Here is a 20,498-nt window from a genome sequence, read left to right as displayed (position 1 = left end):
TAACAAGTCATCCTTCATTAGGATGACAGGCTAAGCTATTGTCCTTGCAACAGTTATTTGAGGATCACCTTCCCAATTTAAAACAATGAGACCGAATATCAGCCAACCACAAAACAGAGGTTAACTCGTTCCAAAAGCCCATAAAGTTGACCCAAAAAAGATTGAATTAAGCAATTGGCACTATTCATTGATTGCTCACCAAACTATTTGGTGTAGGAGAAAAGTGTCTTAGCAAAGCATTAAACACTCACCCTCTTCCAAATCGCTATGATTTTTGTTCTTGGTCTTATTCGTATTTACCATGATCGTATGGTTTCACCAACTTCTCAGTAAAAGAGACGTTTCTCCTGTTTAAACTCAAAATCTCTCCGGACGTCTAGTGTGAAGATCGCCACACAAGCGTCAGATGGCGTTCGGGTGGATTTGACGGCTCTGTCTCGGGGTTTGCTGGGCTCCCGGTGCTGCTGCCGCGCTCTGTGACAAATTGGATCCGATGTGACCCCAGCAACAGGCAGAGGGGCTGGGCTACAAGTCAAGGAGAGTCTTCCTGCACTTGACACTTGTGGCTGTCTGCCATTCAACATTTATTTTACGATTGTATTGCGTACTCTTTGTGCGGAACATTCTAGTGTTGATTTTCTTTATAAATTTGTCCAATTTCATTAAATTTGAATTGACAGCAACACTGAGACATTCACAGTTGGAGGCAGTGTTATTTTAAGAGTGGCAGGAGTCTTGCTCCTCAGGCTGCGCCCATCAGTGAACAAATCGTAGTCCCTTGGATCATACAGAACATGATCCAAGCGTTTATGATCCCCACAGAAATGGGCAATATAGATGCAAGCAGATTAGTTCATTTGGGGCTGGGAGCACAAAACGAGAAGCACAGGTCAGAGGCTGGGAATTCTGCAAGGAGTAACTCACCACCTATCTGCCCAAAGCCTGCCCACAAGGCACAAGTCAGGAGTGTGATGGAATATTCTCCACTTGCCTGGTTGGTGCAGCTCTAACAATACTCAAGAAGCTCAGCACCATCCAGGATAAAGCAACCCGCTTGATTGGCACCCCATCCACCACCTTCAACATTCACTCCCTCCACCACCGACACACAGTGGCAGCAGTGTGTACCATCTGCAAGAAGCATTGCAGCAACTCACCAAGACTCATTCAACAGCACCTTCCAAACCCACGACCTCTACCACCTAGGACGTGCAGCAGATGCATGGGAACACCACCACCAGCACATTCCCCTCCAAGTCACATACCATCCTGACTTGGAACTATATCGCCGTTCCTTCACTGTCGCTGGGTCAAAATCCTGGAACTCCCTTCCTAACAGCACTGTGGGTGTACCTACACCCCAAGGACTGCAGCGGTTCAAGAAGGCAGCTCACCACCATCTTCTCAAGGGCAATTAGGAATGGGCAATAAATGCTGGCATAGCCAGTGACACCCACATCCCACAAACTATTAAAAGAAAAGGTACAAAATCAACCAGCCTCAAGCAAAGTTAGAAATTAGAAGTAAAAACAGAAAGTACTGGAAATACTCAGCAGGTCTGGCAGCATCAGTGGCAAGAGAAACAGTTTATGACTGGGATTTTGCCAGCCCATTGGAGATGGACTGGGAGCTGGAAGGTGCTGGAAAATGGTGGTGAAAGGTGTCAAGAGGGAAGCCTGACGTGTTCACACCTCCCGGGGGATATTTCCAGAGGCAGCTGGGCTGGCAGGAGGAGGCCTTGTTTGAAGACAGGGGGACGGTAATTAAGCCAGTTAAACAGGCAATTAATTGTGATTTTAGCAGAGTTTTTGCATTTTGCAAGAGCGCATAAGAACAACGGAGCTTCAGAGCCTCGCCAGCTAAAAAGAAGTGGAAGCTCAGTGGAAGGTCAGTCTTGGCTACAGTCGGCAGCCATTGTGAGAGGTAGTGTGGCTTGGTAGGGAGGATGATACTGAGTAGACAGTGGCAGTAGCAATCTGGAGAAAGGACAAATTTGGCTGGCACAGTGGAGGCATTCTGGCTGATTGTCCTCTCTGATTTGGCATTTGTGTGCATGAAGAAAGGGGGAATGGGAGGCCCTGAAAAGTGATTGGATCAATTTCCCATTGGCCTCATTTAGTCAGGCCTTGAGACTTCCAGTGATGAGGAGCATCAGAGAGGGAGAGAGCTGCTGCCCGCAGGAGTGGGCAAAGGGGAACCAGGTTCATGAATCTGAAAGGGGGCAGGGAGAGGAGGGCTCAGAAGAGCACACAACCAGCCTCTTGCGTGCAGAATACGTTACCCACTAGAGATGGTCTACCGTCAGAGGCTTTCGTTCCTGAAAAAAAGTGAGAGCAGTAGTGTCACCAAAGATTGCGACTCTCCAGGGAGGCAGTCTCCGAGCAGTGCACTGTGATATAGGAGGAAGAGCTGATCCCTATAGGAAGTGATGGGGACCCATTGTCTGTCGTGTTGACGGCTACCGTGGTGCTGAATTTCTATTCCTCAGGATTATTCTAGGGATCATCTGGAGATATCTGTGTGATCTCCCTGTCTGCAGCTCATCGCTGCATCAAGATAGTCACCAAAACCATCTTCAAGAGGGCCAGACAATACTTGCACTTCCACACTGATCTGAACAGTCAAGCTGAAAGAGCTGTAGGATTTGGGGCCATCACTGGCTTCTTCCAGTTGCAGGATGTCATCGGCCATCAAGACTCTCACAGGCCGGGAAGGGCCTCCACTCGCTCAATGTACAACTGGTCTGCAACAATAGCAAATGAATCCTTCAGGTCTGTGCACGGTTTCCAGGAAACTGTCACGATGCTTCAATACTAAAGCAGTTCCGGGTGCCCAACCTTTTCAGGTCCCCTGCACACCTTCAAGGATAGATACTCGGTGATAAGGGCTACCCACTGAAGAGATGGCTACTGACACTTGTGAGGAACCCAAGCACAGATGCAGAGGAGAACTACCTCTGCCACAGGACAACTCAGTGACCAATGAGCAGGCTGGAGAGCTTCTGAAGATGTGGTTCAGATGCCTTGATAGATCTGGTGGAGACCTTCAATATGCCCCAACAAGGGTCTCACATATCATTGTGGTGTGTTGGGTGTACACAATCTCATGCTGCAGAGGGGAGAAGCTTTGAACAATGAGGACATCCTGGAGAGTGAAGCCTCCTCCGAGGCTGAGGATATGGAGAGGAATGGTGATCAGGCGCAATATAATGAAGACCCCAGGCAAGGCACAATGAGATACGTGTAAGGGAGGCTTTTGAGTCACTAATACAGACATGTTTCTCATGAGCCTTCCTTGCACACCCATTCAATCAAATGAATCTTCCACTCTCTATAGGCTTGTTGCCCTTTCCTTGAGTGCCCTTACCAGCTCACTGAATCCATCATTACATCAGGTCACAGCATGGGAAATGCATTGACCTCATGTGGTGTGGTCCTTCCCATCCCACCCTTTGAGAATGGCATCCACCTATTAATCACCCAGTAGTGACATCTATCTACATAATCTAACCCCGTGAAACCCAAGTGCAGTTCGGTGGACTTTATTACTTGCTTGCAGGTGCTTCTACGTGGTGTTCCCCTGTACTGTCAGCTGAGGTGGTTGCAGGTTGCTGACCTTTCTGATCCGTGGCTTTTGATGGCCATTGCGGTCGTCCTCTGGTTGCCTGGCATGTTGGGGTCTCCTGCACAGGTGCAGGAGCTGCCTCTGTCATCATGGCTTCCTGAGGCATTGGTGTCACAATTAGAGAGGCAGAGGGCTAGCCAGCCATGCCAGGAGCATCATGAGAGGAGCCTCGATATGCTTCAGGCAGCCACCCCTCTACTGTTTCAGGGCACACTTGTCTCTCCCTGCTCACCTGAGGAGTTTGAGGACCTGGCAGTGAATCCAGGTGTCTCATCCCCCTCTTGCTCAGCCATTGTTCTATAGAGCTCATGGAGGTGGTGATGGCTTGCAGGTCCGCATGCATCTCCGACATCCATTGGGTGGTTTGCTGGATATGGCTCTCCAAGAGGGTCGTCACTCTCTCAATGGAGGATGCCATGTGCACATGTGCCAGAGTCATGGTGGCATTCATGGCCTGGATGGACCCCTCCATTATTCGCACATGGGTGCACATAGCCTCTGGAGGTTCTGCCACATGTTCATGTACCTCACGCTGCAGCTCCAGCATCTGCCACTTTGTTGATGACTCCAGAGATATGTCATCAGCCTGAAGCTCAGTACCGCCATGCTCTCCCACAGTCCTCCAAGTGTGAGTGGCCTCAACTGTCACTGCCTCCGTCAGCTGCTCAGGCGTGTCCGTGCTGTGCTCACCAGATTGTGACCTCATTACTAATCATGCACAACTACTCACCACCGTTAAAGTATATGCGCTGATGGAGATTGTAGGGAAATAATGTGAAGCTGCACCCTCTGAGGCTTCCTCCTTCTCCTCCTCAGAGGTGGGGGGGGCTGTCACATAGGCTCAGCAGCTGGCTGCTCTAGTCCATCACCTGCAAGAGAGAGAAAAGAGATGAGAGGGCAATGTGCATTCCAACACATCCTTCTGAATACTCATCAGCTGGAGCTCTGTGTGACTGGTGGTGCACACATAAGCACTATGCCTAGTGCTTGCCAGAGGGTCTCTTGCCCCCATCCATTAGGCCAGTCATCATCACAGGGATCCATACCCATCACACCATCAGCAACTGCCTGCTCTGCCTCCATGTCTCCCAGCTCCAAAGCCTCTTCCTCCATAGGAAGAGGATCACCATGTAGGGCACGCTGCCTCCAGTTCTTGATCTTTCCTTTGCATTGTGACCTTTCTTCTCTTTCAAGCACATAAATTTCCATCATTACTCACCCATCAAAGGCAAGCACTATGGTTATGTTGGTGGCAGCCGAACTGTCCATCATAATGCCACAAGCACTCCTCCTACATGCGACTAATCTGTACTCGCTGTGTGGGAGTCACCTCTGTCTGACAGGTAGCCTGCACAGAGAGACTAACATACATCTGACATCCAATGCTGATGCATTTCCGCTACCTGGGTGGGCATCCCCTTCTCCAATCTCATATACATTTTTCATCACATTTAAAGCTGCAAACTTAATACATTCCATTGCACTCAACTTGCCACAAGGCATCAGGCCATTGATCTTCTTTCGGCACTGTAGCCAGGTACGTGAGACTACTCCATGGATGATCACCTCCTCTGCTATCTCCATCCATGCCTGCTAGGTTTGACGAGCTGGTCTCCTCCTGCTATGCTAAGGGAACAGGACATCCCTCTGAACCCTAACAGCCTGGAGGAGCACTTCAGGGAGGCATCAGTGAACCTTGGCGCAATCCCTTCCTCTGGCTTCTGCCGTGCCACTAATGTCATTATCTCTGTCATTATCAGGCCTCCCTTGCTGTTCCCTCAGTGCCTGCTGCCTTTGAAAGTAATGCTGGCTGCCTTTCAAATATGGTGTCATGAAGACTACACCTGCCACGACAGAGACATATGAATTTTGTCAGATGAAACATTAACTTTAAACTGTTGCTGGACTAAAAAGATGAATTGTTTAAAGAAATCACATAAGTAGCTGGAAACATTTGCATGCTGTGAGACAGTTGCCTGGAGAGACAATGGAACTGCTCCCTGATCCAATTCACCCAAATGGATTTTGATCACCAGAAATTGAATGGGTAACAAGCCAGCATTCCATTTCCTGCCTCCCCACCACCACCCCTCACCACTGAGGATGTCTGTTGAGATGAAAGGAATCCACAAAAACAAAGGAGAGTTAAAAAAACAACTAGTCACATGACTAACCTGTTGGCCCTGGGTTTTTGAAATGTGTTCACAGAACAGTTTGAAGACAGACTGCAACTTGAATACAAAAGAGAAGGAAGGTCTCTCTCTGGCTCTCTCTCTCTCTCACGAATTTCCAGATCCACTGAAGCCACTTAAACCTCAAAAGAGAAGACTCCTACATCGAAACAAGTTTGAAAGCGTGCACTAGGCCCCAATGAAATGGCAAGATTTAACTGCAATCAAAGTCTCTACACCGAACTCAAAAGATAGTAAATGAACTCCAGCTATTGCTTCAACCTGTTGACCTTTATTTTTTCTCCTCTTTCGTCTCTATCTGCATGTGTGTTTATCGCGTATGCATGCTAGCATGGTTGCATCACGTATTTGTAGTAGTTTTAACCAAATTAGAGTTTTAAGCTTATAAACTTACACCTTTCTTGTTATATCTATAAAAAACCTGTCGGTTGATTTCTTTGCCACTACAATTGGAGAGCAGTGAACAAGGATTCACAGAGGGGAAGCTAAAACATGGTGTTTTAAAAATTAAACCCTGTTACAGTCAAACAAGGAAAAGGCTGAGAGGGAACCCCTAGACCCCTTTCTCACCTGGTCAGAACAATGGCGACAGCCATGCATTCGCTGGTACTTGCATTTGCCGTGGCCTCCTAAATGGCTGGATCGCTCCATCTGCTCGCAGTTAATTGGACAGCCCCATGAATATTGTGCTCTCACTTCTGCCCACTGTCCGAGCACCCATGCCACCCGCTTAAGATCCCGACATTGGGATTTTGCTGCTGCTGGTAAAATCCCAGCCAAGGTTGCAAGTCTGTGACCTTTCATCAGTTCTAATGAAAGGCCACAGACATGGAACATTAACTCTGTTTCGCTCTCCACAGATGCTGCCAGATCTGCTGAGTATTTCCAGCATTTTCTGTTTTTATTTCAGATTTCCAGCATCTGCTGTATTTTGCTTTTGTATTAGAAATTAGAAGGATGTTTTTCCTTACAGATCTGAGAAGACATTTTTCCTCTTACTCTTGCTCTCTCTGCTTCTCACAGACATTCATTGCCATTATTTGTATTGTCGTCAACTCTCCTTCTTAGTCTATGTGTTGTTTAATGTCTCCTTTTCTCTAGCCCCTCTCATCCATATGTCTCTCATTCTCTCTGAATCCCACCGTTTCTATGGGCTGGATTTTGTGCAGCCGGCTGGGGTCCCGACACAGGGCCCAAAAGGAAAGGAGAACCCCATCTCGGCCCTTTGGAGAACTCGTCCCCCGCCCTCTACGCCCCCCCCCCCCCCCCCCCAGCTGTATTTAACAGATCTCGGGCAACTAACTGCCTGGTGCCAAGCTCCCCGTCCCTTTAAGGTTGGGGATCCCGCCTCCAAGAGCGGCTGGCCAATCAGAGCAGACAGCACACAAGGAAGACGCTGAAGTCCAGACTGCAGAGAAGTGGGGGCGGGCTCGCTGGGGCCACTCAGGTAGGCCTCGGCGGTGGAGATGAGAGGATGGGTTGTTGAGGGCAGGTGGGTGGGTGATGGGAGCAGGGCAGCCTTTGCCTCTGGGGGGCCCTCCATGGACCACAGATTGCCCACAGAGGAGGGCTTTTCCGATGCCCACATGGAGGCTGCCTTGATTTACTGAGTGACCTCCCCACGTGGCGGAGGCATCCTCTGCCACTGGTAAAATTACAGCAGTGGTGGGAGGAGGCCCTTAAGTGACCACTTAATTAGTCACTTAAGGACCTCAATTGGCCTCTGGGCAAAATGGCCATCTTTGGCCTTACTTGCCCCAGACTAAATTGGATGGCATCAGGAAGGTGCTGGGCATGCCAAGCCCCATCTTCCCATGCAATTTTATGGGCCCCTTGCCTCCATTCCTGTCGCTAAGGGGCCCATAAAATTCAGCCCTATATGTCTAGACAGCATTGCAATGGAACAGAGCAGAAAGCTAGACCCTGAGGCTGAAACGGGGAGGGAATGAGGCCCAAAGGCTGGCGCGGGCTCCATTATTAACATTAACTGCTAAAGGACCTTCCATGGCATTGCACAGTAAAGCAAGTATCTCTTACTGTTTGCTGTCCTTGTTCTGAATCCTCTCTGATCGCTTTACATTCTTTCACTTCCTAATGCATTATAATGCCTTTATTGTCAGTTACTTGTTGACTGTCCTTGCCATAACAGGTATCCTGTGAACCATGTTGTCTTATGTGGTTTAGACAGACACCACCATCATCTAACATGACAGTTCTTCTATCTCGTTGTGTTGCACATACTCGCTATTGTGAAATCAAGAGAAATGTTATCTCCTGATTACTACCTACCTTTCTCCTAAGTATTCTTTGTGGAAACACTGCAATACCTATACCTCTTCCCCTTTAAGCCTATTCATGTGGTGTTTTAGTCCTCTATCATCATGCATTTGTTTGCTTCTGCCCCTATTGAGCTATTTGAGTTTCAGTAATAGTTCTGGCTTTGATCATTATACTGCTCTACCATGCTGGAAGAAGAATTTGAGAAGGAACTGTAAGTGTAACAAGGCTTGAAGAATGGCCAAGTTGTGGGCAGCAGGACCTATGCTTGGCCTATGGAATCACACTGGGATGGGCTCGGGAATCAGGCCTGTGAATGAGGTCAGGCTGTAGCAGGGTTTCAACCGGAATTTTTCTTTTTAAATTGATGCTGGAAACGGGATGAAAAAATGGGGCTGTCAAGTGGATTGGACAGATTTATCGAGCAGCAACAGGCTTTCTCCTGAATCATGCAAAGGAATCTATTGCCAGCATGGGCTGAGGAGCAGGGCTGGATAATAGGTGAGCAGCAGTGGAAGTTTCCACCAAGCAGAACCAGTAGAGGTGGCACAGAGCAGGAGTGATACAGAGCTGTATCATAGGAGGCAGAGCATGGAGACGGTAGGGCAGCTGTGGCAGTGAAAAGGTTCAGAAAAGTTGGTGGTGGTGGCAGAGTAGGCTAAACATGAAAATAAACAAGTAAAAATAACAGAAATAGATAACTTTAAAAATAAAGAGAAGGCAGAATGGCATAAAAACAAAATGACAGAAAGAGCTGAATGAGCCAAGCCACAGGACCATTGCTGATGGGAGAACTGAAAAGACAATGACACATGAGTAATGGTAATTTTAGTAGGTTTTTTTTATTGATTCATGGGATGTGGGCGACGCTGGCCAGGTCAGCATTTATTGCCCATCCCTAATTGCCCTTGAGAAGGTGGTGGTGAGCTGCCTTCTTGAACCGCTGCAGTCCATTTGGGGTAGGTATACCCACAATGCTGTTAGGAAGGGAGTTCCAGGATTTTGACCCAGCGACCCAGTGAAGGAACGGCGATATAGTTCCTGGTCAGGATGGCGTGTGACTTGGAGGGGAACTTGCAGGTGGTGGTGTTCCCATGTATTTGCTGCCCTTGTCCTTCCAGTTGCAGAGGTCGTGGGTTTGGAAGCTGCTGTCTAAGGAGCCTTGGTGCATTGCTGCAGTGCATTTTGTAGATGGTACACACTGCTGCCACTGTGCGTCAGTGGTGGAGGGAGTGAATGTTTGTCGATGGGGTGCCAATCAAGCGGGCTGCTTTGTCCTGGGTGGTGTCGAGCTTCTTGAGTGTTGTTGAAGCTGCACCCATCCAGGCAAGTGGAGAGTATTCCATCACAATCCTGACTTGTGCCTTGTAGATGGTGGACAGGCTTTAGGGAGTCAGGAGGTGCGTTACTCGCCTCAGGATTCCTAGCCTCTGACCTGCTCTTGTAGCCATGGTATTTATATGGCTACTCCAGTTCAGTTTCTGGTCAATGGTAGACCCTAGGATATTGATAGTGGGGGATTCAGCGATGGTAATGCTGTTGAATGTCAAGGGGAGATGGTTAGATTCTCTCTTGTTGGAGATGGTCATTGCCTGGCACTTGTGTGGCGCGAATGTTACTTGCCACTTATCAGCCCAAGCCTGAATATTGTCCAGGTCTTGCTGCATTTCTACACTGATTGCTTCAGTATCTGAGGAGTCACGAATGGTGCTGAACATTGTGCAATCATCAGCGAACATCCCCACTTCTGACCTTATGATTGAAGGAAGGTCATTGATGAAGCAACTGAAGATGGTTGGGCCCAGGACACTACCCTGAGGAACTCCTGCAGTGATGTCCTGGAGCTCAGATGATTGACCTCCAACAACCACAGCCATCTTTCTTTGTGCTAGGTATGACTCCAGCCAGCGGAGCGTTTTCCCCCTGATTCCCATTGACCTCAGTTTTGCTGGGGCTCCTTGATGCCATACTCGGTCAAATGCTGCCTTGATGTCATACACACACTCTCACCTCACCTCTTGAGTTCAGCTCTTTTGTCCATGTTTGAACCAAGCTGTAATGAGGTCAGGAGCTGAGTGGCCCTGGCGGAACCCAAACTGAGCATCACTGAGTAGGTTATTGCTAAGCAAGTGCCGCTTGATGGCACTGTTGATGTCACCTTCCATCACTTTACTGATGATTGCGAGTAGGCTGATGGGGCGGTAATTGGCTGGGTTGGACTTGTCCTGCTTTTTGTGTACAGGACATACCTGGGCAATTTTCCACATTGCAGGGTAGATGCCAGTGTTGTAGCTGTCCTGGAACAGCTTGGCTAGGGGCGCGGCAAGTACTGGAGCACAGCTCTTCAGTACTATTGCCGGAATATTGTCGGGGCCCATAGCTTTTGCAGTATCCAGTGCCTTCAGTCGTTTCTTGATATCACGTGGAGTGAATTGAATTGGCTGAAGTCTGGCATCTGTGATGCTGGGGACTTCAGGAGGAGGCCGAGATGGATCATCAACTCGGCACTTCTGGCTGAAGATTATTGCAAATGCTTCTGCCTTATCTTTCGCACTGATGTGCTGGGCTCCCCCATCATTGAGGATGGGGATATTTGTGGAGCCACCTCCTCCAGTTAGTTGTTTAATTGTCTGCCACCATTCATGGCTGGATATGGCAGGACTGCAGAGCTTCGATCTGATCCGTTGGTTATGGGATCGCTTAGCTCTGTCTATCGCATGCTGCTTATGCAGTTTGGCACGCAGATAGTCCTGTGTTGTAGCTTCACCAGGTTAACACTTCATTTCGAGGTATGCCTGGTGCTGCTCCTGGCATGCTCTCCTGCACTCTTCATTGAACCAGGGTTGGTCTCCTGGCTTGATGGTAATGGTAGCGTGGGGGATATGCCGGGCCATGAGGTTACAGATTGTGGTTGAGTGCAATTCTGCTGCTGCTGATGGCCCACAGCGCCTCATGGATGCCCAGTTTTGCATTGCTAGATCTGTTCGAAATCTATCCCATTTAGCACGGTGATAGTGCCATACACGACGGACGGTCTGCTCAATGTGAAGGCGGGACTTGGTCTCCCCAAGGACCGTGCGGTGGTCACTCCTGCCAATACAGTCATGGACAGATGCATCTGCAGCAGCCAGATTGGTGAGGACAAGGTCAAGTATGTTTTTCCCTCGTGTTGGTTCCCCCACCACCTGCCGCAGACCTCGTCTGGCAGCTATGTCCTTTAGGACTCGGCCAGTAGTGGTGCTACCGAGCCACTCTTGGTAATGGACATTGAAGTCCCCCACCCAGAGTACATTGTGTGCCCTTGCCACCCTCAGTGCTTCCTCCAAGTGGTGTTCAACATGGTGGAGTACTAAGTCATCAGCTGAGGGAGGGCGGTCGGTGGTAATCAGTAGGAGGTTACCTTGCCCATGTTTGACCTGATGCCATGAGACTTCATGGGGTCCGGAGTCGATGTTGAGGACTCCCAGGGCAACTCCCTCCCTACCGTATATCAGTATCCCGCCACCTCTGGTGGGTCTGTCCTGCCAGTGGGACAGGACATACCCGGGGATGGTGATGGCAGTGTCTGGGACATTGTCTGTAAGGTATGATTCCGTGAGTATGACTATGTCAGGCTGTTGCTTGATTAGTCTGTGGGACAGCTCTCCCAACTTTGGCACAAGCCCCCTGATGTTAGTAAGGAGGACTTTGCAGAGTCAACAGGGCTGGGTTTGCCGTTGTCGTTTCCGGTGCCTAGGTCGATGCCGGTTGGTCCGTCTGGTTTCATTCCTTTTTATTGACTTCGTAGCGGTTAGGTACAACTGAGTGGCTTACTAGGCCATTTCAGAGGGCGTGTAAGAGTTAACCACATTCCCGTGTGTCTGGAGTCACATGTAGGCCCGACCAGGTAAGGGCACCAGATTTCCTTCCCTAAAGGACATTAGTGAACCAGATGGGTTTTTACAACAATCGACAATGGTTTCATGGCCATCATTAGACTAGCTTTTAATTCCAGATTAATTGAATTCAAATTCCACCTTCTGCTGTGGTAGGACTCGAACCCATGTCCCCAGAGAAATACCCTGGGTCTCTGGGTTACTAGTCCAGTGATAATACCACTACGCCACCGCCTACCCCTTCTTTGTCACAGCTAATATATTAACAGAAATATAACCAAGCATTACTTCATGTGTTACTAATTATCACAAGTCATGACAAAATCTAACACACAAAGTAAGTATAACAACAGGTAATGCATGCAGTTGTATGAAAATTAGTATTATTATAAGTATTATTGCTACGCTGTTGTATTTATCACTAGTTATTACTAATGAGCTTCATTTTGGCTGTTTATTATACATCATTGTTGCAATGTACAGAGATGTACAGCTATATAATTATAAACTAATGGAATGCCCATCGCATTGTTTAGTCAGTCAGAGATTATAGTGTCAGGCTTATCTCTCAACACAATTTTTTTCCCATTACATTTGTTAAAAGAGAATGATCAGAGCAATCTGGGCCCCTTAAAAACAGATAATGGTGATATTGTCAATGAAAATAAGGAAATGGTGGACATGCTGAATAATTATTTTGCATCTATATTTATATATGGGACTAATATTGGATCAGGGTCAGGGACTCACCAAAATTAGTGTAAGCAAAATAACAGTAATGAAGAAAATAATGGCACTAAAGAGTGTCAAATCTCCAGGACCAGGTGGTTCCCATCCCAGGGTTTTAAAGGAAGTAGGTGAGAACATTGCAGATGCCCTAACTATAATCTTCCAAAATTCTCTCGATTCAGGAATCATTCCTTTGGATTGGAAAATTGTGTATGTCACTCTGCTATTTAAGAAAAGTGACAGAGGGAAACCAGGGAATTAAAGACCAGTTAGCTTAACATCTGTTGTTGGGTAATCACTAGAGTCTATAGATAAGGATAAGGTGACTGAATTTTCAGCTGATCAGAGAGAGCCAGCATGGTTTTGTAATGGGTAGGCCATGCCTGATAAATCTGATTGAATTTTTTGAAGAGATGACTAAAGTAGTGGACAGGGGAATGTGTTTATCTGGATGGGGAGGTGGTGGCATAGTGGTAATGTCACTGGGCTAGCAGATACTTAGGTTAATGCTCTGGGAACAAGGGTTTGAATCCCACCATAGCAGATGGTGAATTCAATTAATAAATCTGGAATTAAAAGCAAGTTTAATGGTGACTATTAAATCATTGTTGATTGTTGTAAAAACCCATCTGGTTCACTTTCGAGAAGGAAATCTGCTGTCCTTACCTGGTCTGGTCCATATGTGACTCCAGGCCACAGCTAGCAAGCCACTCAGTTCAAGGGCAATAAATGCTGGCCTAGCCAATGATGCCCATATCCCACAAATGAATAAAAAAAAATTATATAGTCTTCCAGAGGCATTTGATAATGTCACTCATAAGAGACTGCTGGCTAAAGTTGAAACCTATGGAATTGAAGGAAAACTATTGACCTGGTTAGGAAATTGACTAAGTGGCAGGAGACAGAGCATGGGGTCAATGGGTAGGTACTCTAGTTGGCAGGATGTGGCCAGTGGTGTGTGTGGATCGGTGTTGGGATTTCAACTATTCACCATGTTTATTAACAGCTTAGATAGAAAACCACAGATCCAAATTTGCTGATGAGGCAAAGATAGGCAACATTGTAAGCAATGTAAATAGAAGCGTAACATTACAAAGAAATGTTGATAGGTTTTGTGAAAGGGCAAAACTCTGGCAAATGGATTTCAATGCAAGCAAATGTGAAGCCATCCACTTTGGACCTAATAAGGATAGAACAGATCAATTTCTACATAGTGAAAAGTTAGAAACAGTGAAGGTCCAAAGAGACTTAGGGGGGTCCAGGTACACAGATCATTAAAATGTCAAGAACTGGTACAGAAAATAATCAAAAAGCCTAATGGAAGGCTGGGCTTTATATCTAGAGGACAAGGGATAGAATTCATGCTTCAGCTATACAAAGCCCTAGTTAGACCACACCTAGAGTACTACGAGCAGTTCTGGGCACCACACCTTAGGAATGATATATTTGCTTGGAAGTAGTGCAGCATCGAATTACCAGAAGGATACCTGGACTCCAAGGGTTAAATTGCAGGGGGAGTTTACACAAACTATGGCTCTATTTCCTGGAGTTTGGAAGATTGCAGGGTAATTTGATCAAAATTATCAAGATATTAAGGGGAACAGACAGGGTAGATGGCTGGGGATACTAGGACTAGGAAGCATAGTCTAGAAATTATAGCCAGACCTTTCAGAAGTAAAATTAGCAAACACTTCTTCACGCTAAGGATGGTAGAAGTTTGGATCTCTCTTCCACAATCTGCAATCGATGCTAATTGCTAATTTTAAAACTGAGATTGATAGAATTAGTTAACGAAAGATATTAGGGGTATGAGGCAAAGGCGGGTATATGGAGTTAGGTCACAGATCAGCTATGATCTCACTGAATGGCGGAGGGGTTAAATGCCTTCCTCCTGTTCCTATGTTCCTATATTCAGAAGCCTGAAAGAAAGAATTTGCATTCATGTGGTGTCTTTCACAGCCTCAGGACATACAACCAATGATGTACTTTTGAAGTGTAATCCCTGTTGTAATGTAGGAAACACAGCAGCCAATTTGCACATTGAATGGTTCTCACAAACAGCAATGAGATGAATGATCAGATGATCAGTTTTAGTCGTATTGGTGAAGGATCAATGTTAAACAGGATATTGGGTTCTTCTTCTGCCCTTCTTCAAATAGGGCTATGGAACTTTTTACATCCACCTGAGAGGGCAAATAGGTCCTCAGTTTAAAATCTCATCTGAAAGGCAGCATCTCGATAGCACTATACCAAAGTGTCAGATTATATGCTCTGGAAGGAGAGTTTAATCCACTACCATTTGACTCTGAGATAATAGTGCTACCGCTGAGCCAAAGCTGCCATTTATGACTGGTAGTGGGTATAAAAATCTAGGCAACCTACAGTTTAAAAGTAATTCTCACCTTCAATCTTTACCACCAAGAAGGACAAGAGCAGTAGTGTCATGTGAACATGGTCCCCCAAGTCACAAACCATCCTGACTTGGGCCTATGTTGCCATTCCTTCATTGTCAGTGGGCAAATATTCTTGAATTCCATACCTAACAATGTTGTGGTAGCAAGAAGAACAGAAGACCCACTTCTCGGGGCAATTAGGGATGAGCAATAAATGTAGCCTGAGAACAAATAAAGAAAAAATCTGAGTCAACAACGATTCTTTGTGTCCTATGTCTGCAAGTGTGATGCCTTTCAGGTGTGATGCCTTTGGGAGATGTGGTACTACAGAATTGTGCTAGACATAGGATTTTTAATTATTTCGGAAGTGTAATCTTTTAATATTGTATTCTTGCAAATATAACAGCCCAGAAATTAACTTAATTTTAAACAAACTAAATCATTGACTGCTTTCTGTTAAACAAATAAAATACAGCTCAGAGATCAATGATTTGTAGAGAATAACCCACACCAATTGGGGCTGATATTACATTACTTGCATTTGTAGCCCTTGTGAGTTATGCAGCTGGCACCATTCTGTTGTTCTTTATATAGAAATGTCCACTCCCTAACTCGTACCTTCCACCACATTGGGCCATATTTTGCTGTGGAAATAATGGTGAGGCTAACACTGCTCACCTTTACCAAAGTGTAAATTGACAATAACTTCCGACAACTGCACATGCACAGCTAAATGCGGAAATTGGGAAGTTGATGTCCAAATTGCCCTGCTCTTCCAGAAGCTGCATTATACCAGTACCTCACTGAAAAACTTGCCATTGACACACCCACTAAACTTGTCAGCAGAAGTTGGGGTTTGTAAAGTGTAAAGTGTAAGTAAATTTTTTAACAGCATGGTAAGTCTTAATTACTGCCAAGCAACGTCTCTGGCACTGAAAATTAACTTCATTAACTTTTAAAATTGTGGAGTCTAATTCCTTCAGATTTTAATTATTGTTGGTGATTTTAAAAAGTAAAATGTAACTAATTTTTTAAACATTTCTTTATGTCTCTCTCTCTTCCTTATTCCTATTTTTCTTTCCCTCTCTTTATTTTACTTTCTGTACCTGATGTGACATTCAATTAAATATTCTAACTGAGACTTTCTGATTCAGACTCTGAGCTGCTCATGAATGATTCTTCAACTTGATTGGTTAAGGAGTTGCACAGTTGCTTGTCCTGTTCACACAGGTCCCAGATCCCCGTTACAGGGTCCTGCACTCTTGCCTCTAATTTACAGTACGTTCCAGTGCAAAATTGCATAGAAAATCTGTGGACAAGTGAAAGTGTATGAAAGGCTGGTGCCATTCATTTGCTGCTGAGAGAAAGTACAGCCCATTATTGAACACAGATACATAAATATAAAGTTTAGGTTGCATTCAAACACCTACTTTCAATTTGCAACAAAGCAGTTTCTACTTTGCCATGTTGTTGAAGATGGTGTGTGAACAGTGACTGGTGGTAGTGATCACAGATTGCATTGAACTAGAGACACAGAACTTGAACTTCTAAATTGCAGATCACAGATAACAGTGTAAAGCAAGGTTTCCTGCACTTTGGGTTCTGGAAGGTAATAGAAATCAGGCTATTCAGGCTATCAGGTAAAAGGCTGCAACATGACAATCTCATCACGTGATAAAGTCATCATTTAGTTACACTCCTCTTACTTCCTGCTAAAATTAGACCTTTATGCATGAAATGAATGATTTCTAAAAATAATTTTAAAGCCAGTTACTTACAATACTGACAACATGACTTAAATGCCATGTTTTCACTTCTGATGAATGCACTGAGAATTATAAACAACTAGCAGCTTCAGACTGCTAGCTCCAATAACATCAGGTCAGGTGATGGAGGTGACAACATGAGTTTGTTTTCCAAACTCAAAGCAAACTCAAGAGCAATTCTCTCCCAGTTCACTTCATGCATTGTGACCGCATCAATTAGGATCATTAGTGTATCTTATATGGTAATCAATATTATGAGAAGTTTTTTTTAAAAAGCTGGGTCCTTTTACGAACACAATGGTTGAGCTGCAAATTGTGAATATAGATTCCAGTATCCTGCTCACCTTCAATGTTATAGTGTTCGCACTTCACAGATTTAAGTAATATTTTACTTCTGTGACATGCAACTTAATAGCAGAGACATAATGAAGCAATCATTTTAAATTTTAATCGGGCTTTAAATTTCCTTTCATCATTTCTGTAAGGTGTCAGATTGTATTTCTGGAATATAATTGTTTGGAATGTAGTTAAAACATCAGATAGAAAGCAGCTCAAATTGCACTTAGAAAATGGAAAACATTGGACTGCTTATATGAATACTTTTCAAAGCATAAATGTCTTAAACTAAAATAAAAACAAGAAATGCTGGAACCACTCAGCAAGTCTGACAGCATCTGTGGAAAGAGAAGCAGAGTTAACGTTTCGGGTCAGTGACCCTTCTTCGGAACTTCGGGTCTTAAACTGTTTTTAAAAAAACTGAAAATGTTTACTGGTAGAACTGATGATACGTTGCAATTTTGAAAAGAGAACATAAAATTCATCATGATTGTTACAGCAAGAACAACACTGGTGTGCATCTTGACCTTTAAGAAGAACATGATGATGTGATGGCTAGTTCTTCACAGATGAAGCTCAAGGGAAGATTGAGCTCTACGGGCGCTGGCACGCTTGCAGGCTAAACAGTCCAATTCTAGATCTGCAAGTTCTTGAGCATTTGGGGCACAGGAATTCTTGACCTGGGAAAAGAACGTAACACATAATCATTTTCATTATTGCTATCATGTTTCTAGTAATATTCATCAATATGGAGTAATGGATTAAATAAAGTAAACTACAATGAACAATAGAAGTACATGTTCAGTAAAGTAAAGCAAAACAAACCACAAAGCACTGGCAATATTATTTGTAGGAAGCATTACCTAATTTAAAGTCATTTTAAGGAGAAAAGACATCTGATTTAGAATTATTTGTAAAATTAAACATGTAGTTATCAATTGTAAAATTAAAATAAACGATTCTGCTTTTCAGTAACTTGCTGTGCAATGCACTTTCAGGTTTTAGTTTTCATGTGGTTTTAGCTGTTTACACAACAATGTATAAAAAGTAACTCCTTTAAATTTAGATTTGGAGTGATGGAATAATTATGAAGTAGCTTTACTTCACCATTACCCTCCCAAAACAACAGGGAGGACGTGTTCTCTGTCACAGGCACTGCAATATATTGGGAATTATCAGGAACCCACATGGCAAGAATAAATAAAACAAGCAATAATTGGCAATGGGAGGGAATTCTCATCTTCAGGACAGCCCTGCCCCTCCACTCCCACCCCGAACCTGACTAATTTTTTTTTTAATCTTACCTTTTTGGTGGCAGTGTGCAGTGATCCTGTTAAGGACCTAGTTAGGTCACATGCAGGCCACCATATCCTGAATGCAATGGGAGGCAGGCTGCTGTGTTCAGGGTAGACCAATTTTACATGGGGGCCTCAAACAAGTAGGAGGCCCCGTATTTGCACATGTAGAGGGTTTAACATCTGTTGTAGGTGTGGGCTCTCAATGCCTTTTTTGATGTATGGATCAATATGGGGGGAAAATCTCTTCTCAAAACTAGGGCAATTTTGGGCAAAATTTGCGCCCGGATGGCCAATTGTGCTCAAAAGCAGGAGCTTTATTGTTCTTTAAAGATTTGGGGGTAGAGTGTACCATATTGCTATGCGGCAGCAACATTACCTTTCTTCTTCACTCGACTGATTATAGTGAAGATATCTCCCATGTTAGCAGTGGTAACCCCTCTCTAGGCTCGACAGACAGAAATAGGCTGCCTCTTTAAGCTCAATTGCTCCTACTGATTCTGGGTTAATCCTCCATCAGTTTTTCTTGACTATGTTACGACCAGGTGAGAAAGGTATCCAGGGGTCTTTTACTGTCTTCACCTGGTCTTATTGTAACAGGATTTAATTTTTAAACACACTGTGTTTAAAGCTCCCTGTTGGTGAATCCTTGTTCACCACTTTTCAACTATAAGGCAAAGAAATGAGCACAACCAGGTCTTCTTAGGTTTAAAGAAGAATAGTGAAATTTATTAAACCTTAAACTTAACACCTACGGATACACGCCGTGCCCCACGCTAGCATGCATACACAATACGCACATGCAAATGGAGACAGAAAAGAGCAGAAGAAAAATAAAGCAGAGAGGTTTGAGGCAATATCAGAAGAGTTTCTTGTTTACTGTGCTTCGAGCTCACTGTCGTCATTTTGGACGTAGTCTTACGTTTCGTTGGGGCCCAGTATTCTTCTTAAAACTTGTTCACTGTAGGATATCTTTCTCTCTTGGGGTTCATGTGCTTTCAATAGGTCTTCAGTTCTGTGAGAAAGAGATGGGAGCAGATAGGAGAGAGGTGTTCTCAGTCAGGAGAAAAGAGCTTTCTGAGTTTCAAACACTCTGAGGCAAGTTCAAATTCAAACAGCCAGTTAGTCATGTGACTAAACTGGTCTGACCAGGTCTTCTGTGTATTGGAGAAGCAGGGACTGGGTCCTTTGTTCCAACACTGTCTGCCAGTATGCAAAAAAAAGGTCTTTTCGGTGTGGGGCCTGTAATCCCTTGTGATAGGCCCTCTTTTCTTCCCAGCAACATTTTTAAGTTTTTAATGTTCATGTGGCGAAATAATGTGTTCCTCATTCTTGGCAGGTGGGGGCCTGCTTGACACCTCCACACCAAGGGGAATGAAATGCGATTTGAAAAAAAAATGACGTATTTCATTAAAAGGTTTGAGAGACATATAAGATACAGAGAGAAAAAACATGCATTTCTCTCATTCATTTCCATTCATTCATCAATCCTAAAGCTTATTAAAAATTGTCTTTTCTGGGTGCTACTGCTGCTTCTATTTCCTTTTTTTCCAGGAGAGTTAGTGGTGGGCAGGTCTATCCTGAACACTCTGAGTCATGCAAAGACTTTTGACTTCAGAGATGGGTGTGGGGAAGGATTCTTTGTTAATCTCCCCTTTGTTCTCCGGGACTCTCCCACCTGCAGGTATTTGTGCAGGCTTGACTGCACACTCCTGTAACACTTTGACTAGGTGAGGCATCACCCGTATGGTTTCTGTGCCCCCTAGAGGTCTCTCTTTGTCTCTGCAGGTTCCTGTAAATGTTAGCAACTCTGGTGGGGTGCTTCTAGAGTCTGTATTTACATAGGAGGATGTGGGGTCTAACCTTTCACATTTTTCGGGGTTGGTTGACTGGACAGTAGGGGTTTTCATCCAGAATTCCTCCCGAACTTCCTTTAACCTGCCCTCTTGGTCACTTTTTCCCCTTCTTTTTCTAAACTTTTGCCAGCTGTGAGCCTGCCTGCCCCTTTTGC

The 20,498-nt window shown here is 44.9% G+C and overlaps 1 protein-coding gene across 1 annotated transcript in view; it reads right to left on the bottom strand.

The window, feature by feature from the left end:
• The window catches only part of LOC137368698 (transmembrane channel-like protein 2-A), a 109,684-nt gene extending 109,381 nt beyond the window's left edge, over window positions 1-303 (bottom strand). The window contains exon 1 of the mRNA XM_068028858.1: window positions 252-303. Coding sequence (XP_067884959.1) covers window positions 252-303 — 52 coding nt within the window. The remainder of the gene's footprint in view (window positions 1-251) is intronic.
• Window positions 304-20,498: the final 20,195 nt, after the last annotated feature.

The sequence above is a fragment of the Heterodontus francisci genome, chromosome 4 (assembly GCF_036365525.1).
Source record: "Heterodontus francisci isolate sHetFra1 chromosome 4, sHetFra1.hap1, whole genome shotgun sequence".
In the NCBI taxonomy this organism is placed as follows: Eukaryota; Metazoa; Chordata; class Chondrichthyes; order Heterodontiformes; family Heterodontidae; genus Heterodontus; species Heterodontus francisci.
This window is presented reverse-complemented; position numbering and strand designations above follow the sequence as displayed.